The following is a 2,801-nucleotide window of genomic DNA, read 5'->3' on the forward strand; positions in this document are numbered from 1 at the left end:
TCCTATAAGATGATCCTGCATGGATGTAAGATTTGATGGTTTTCCCGTGGAGAAGGTATCCTCTGGATACTTCATTTAGAACATGGCCTTTTTTCTCAAAATCCTATTTCTAGAGTCATATGACTGGGGAAAAAAAAAAAGAAGTCTCTAGCCCCTCCTTAGGTTATGGTAGAAAGGGGGAAACAATTACCCAAAAAGACTCAAAAGCCTAAGGGCAAAAAATTTTATTTGATTTTTTTTAAAACTCTTGCGTCAGTCTTGCAATATGCTTTGGTGAGGATGGAAACTTGGGCTTAACATAAGAGTGTTCAGAAATACAATTTAAGCCCTTGTGCACACTGTAACATTGTTTGGGGAAAATTAAGCACAGGCAAATGAAACATATTCCCTAAAGACCTAGAGGTTCATCCAGCTCACAGCTGAATACCTAGCACCCATTCCAAGAAAGCATGGGATCTCACAGGGATGTTTATCTGCTTGAAGCAAGCCACCTGCTTCACATGTTGTAGATTATGACCAGCACCTCCCCTCTTACATCTGACTTAAGATCCCTGAGAGAGTATTCACTATCTAAAGCAGTTTTGCCTGATAAAAACATTTTCTGGCTGTTAAAGAATAACTTACCCGGGGAAAAAGCAGTGGGCAAGATCCTGAGCTAGAGTAACCTGGCATGACTCTCATGGAATTACCACCAGATGATCGAACCAGTTGTGCAGATTACATATTACTGTTCTGATACAATATTGTGCACCTACTGAAGCACTGCTAACCCCTACAGACCCACAGATGCCTCATGGGAAAAAAAAACCCACTGAAAATATCCCATGTAGAGATGCTTCTGTTTCAAAAGCACATTGTTTTGTCCTCTCTTCGCTATCAGAGCTATCTGTAGGAATACAAAGGATCTTATTACACTTTTAAAGTGTTTTACAGCTAAAAAAACCTTGTAAATATTCTGTTGCAATTCTGTATCCTGTTTCCCCATTACCTTTTCCATTCGTTAAATATATAAAGGAACATTTTCTTCCCTACTAGAGCTATGCTTGAGAAAAATAAGAAATCCCACAGACTTAAGCTCATAAAATCCAGATTCCTCCTCAGTTCTGACACCACTGAACTCTGCTACGTTATGTCAGAGAAAGAGTAGGACTTACACTGTTCCAAGAAATTAGGATTCTCCCTTGAAGTGGTGGATTTCCCCTTCCACCCTCTATGAAGCCACCTAAAATCTGCTGTCCCATCTGATAGGCCAAGCGTACGTCACAGGTATCTGCAAACACCCCGTGTCTTCTCAACGGCTCTTACTTCTCCTCAATCCACTGGCATCCCTGGGACGTATAATCTCCACTGGCCTTCCTACTAAGCTTCCATGGTGGCTTCCTCACCCATTTTCTTCCCATTAGGAGAGGCTCTACCACGGAATAGGATGAGGTGTGGTGTGCCAGAAATTGCAGTTCTTTATCTCCCCCCCCTTCCTCTGATGAAAATGGAAAAATGGGAATAAATATTGATGGGAAAACCTGCTTTATCTATTGTTATGCCACAAACAGCAACCAATAGCAACTCTTGCAACACTCAAGACTAAAGACTCCCACTGGAGTTAGGTGATTACATCAAAACCTCAGTTTTCACTGAAAAACAACATTAAAAAATTTAAATTAAATGCAAAAAAAAAAAAAAAGGTCTTCACGGCTCCAGATTCAAATTGTAAAGTTTCTCAAATCACGATATGCCCCAGGAGTGGGGGGTGGCAAGGGTCAAAGAAGAAAAAAAAAGTTTGTTTGCCTCCAAAATCTCAATATTTTTGGGTCAGTCTTATGTTTGGTGGAGAGTGGAATTACTTGTGATATTTGAAAATATGGATTTGATTATGCTCCTCCTTCTCGCTGCAGGAACAGGTACCCCCTACTCTTCCTTTTTCCAGCAAGTCAACACAACTACCAATATGTGATCCCTAGATTACTTCCTTGGCCCAGAGTGATGCCGTACGCCGTGGCGTGCTCGCTAGCCGGGAAGGAAGGCGGCTCTGCGACGTACGAACGCAGTCACCGAAAGCAGCCACGCTACTGCACATTCTCTCCTTGCTACTTCGATTAACCAGACTGCAAATTTGCAGTTGTTCATTAAACTACCTATCAGTTTTGAAACAATTCTAGCAGCAGAGGTTTTAAACCCACCTCTATGGGCTCTTCTCCCCCTTTGGTCTGATTGTCGCCCACCTCTCCACTCTCATAATTGCTGCTCTTCTCGACCCACAATTCCGATTTTTCTACAGTCAGGCGTAGCTGATCAAGATCAGCCTTGATTTGCTTGTAGTTATCAACATCTTGATTAGACACCAGCAACTGAACCTGGAAAGACAGAAAATTGGGAAGCTATTACAGCAGCAGCACCAGCACTTACGCCTGGGTAATTTGCTTGACGGTTTCCATTCTAAGCCTCTCTTTGCAGGTGCTTTATGTAACCTTCCCCATGAAACTGAAACAGGGCACACCGGCGTTTTGGCCCCATTCATCACAAACCTTGCACAGAGCCACAGACTGTGGTTGTCCCAAAACAGGACAGTTATAATAGGGACAACATTCTCTCGCCTTCTTTAATACGCTGCAAAACATTTTCAGCACCAGCAAATACTTACAAGCCCTTGAGTTCTACGCAGAGTTAGCTCTGATGCAACGATTAGGAGCCTCATGGCATTAAAACAACACAGTTACACGGTATTAAAACAATACAGTTAGAAATAGCTTATCCCATCAGCAGAGTACTTTACAGGGGGGGAAAAGATGATCATAGAATCATAG

The 2,801-nt window shown here is 42.2% G+C and overlaps 1 protein-coding gene across 1 annotated transcript in view; it reads right to left on the reverse strand.

The window, feature by feature from the left end:
- Nucleotides 1-2,375, reverse strand: part of LOC104511960 (inositol 1,4,5-trisphosphate receptor type 2-like) — a gene marked incomplete at both ends in the record, with an annotated part of 21,723 nt that extends 19,348 nt beyond the window's left edge. The window contains one exon of the mRNA XM_010154766.1: nt 2,178-2,375. Coding sequence (XP_010153068.1) covers nt 2,178-2,375 — 198 coding nt within the window. The remainder of the gene's footprint in view (nt 1-2,177) is intronic.
- Between the last annotated feature and the right edge of the window lie 426 nt (nt 2,376-2,801).

The sequence above is a fragment of the Eurypyga helias genome, unplaced genomic scaffold, assembly GCF_000690775.1.
Source record: "Eurypyga helias isolate BGI_N326 unplaced genomic scaffold, ASM69077v1 scaffold10417, whole genome shotgun sequence".
NCBI lineage: Eukaryota > Metazoa > Chordata > Aves > Eurypygiformes > Eurypygidae > Eurypyga > Eurypyga helias.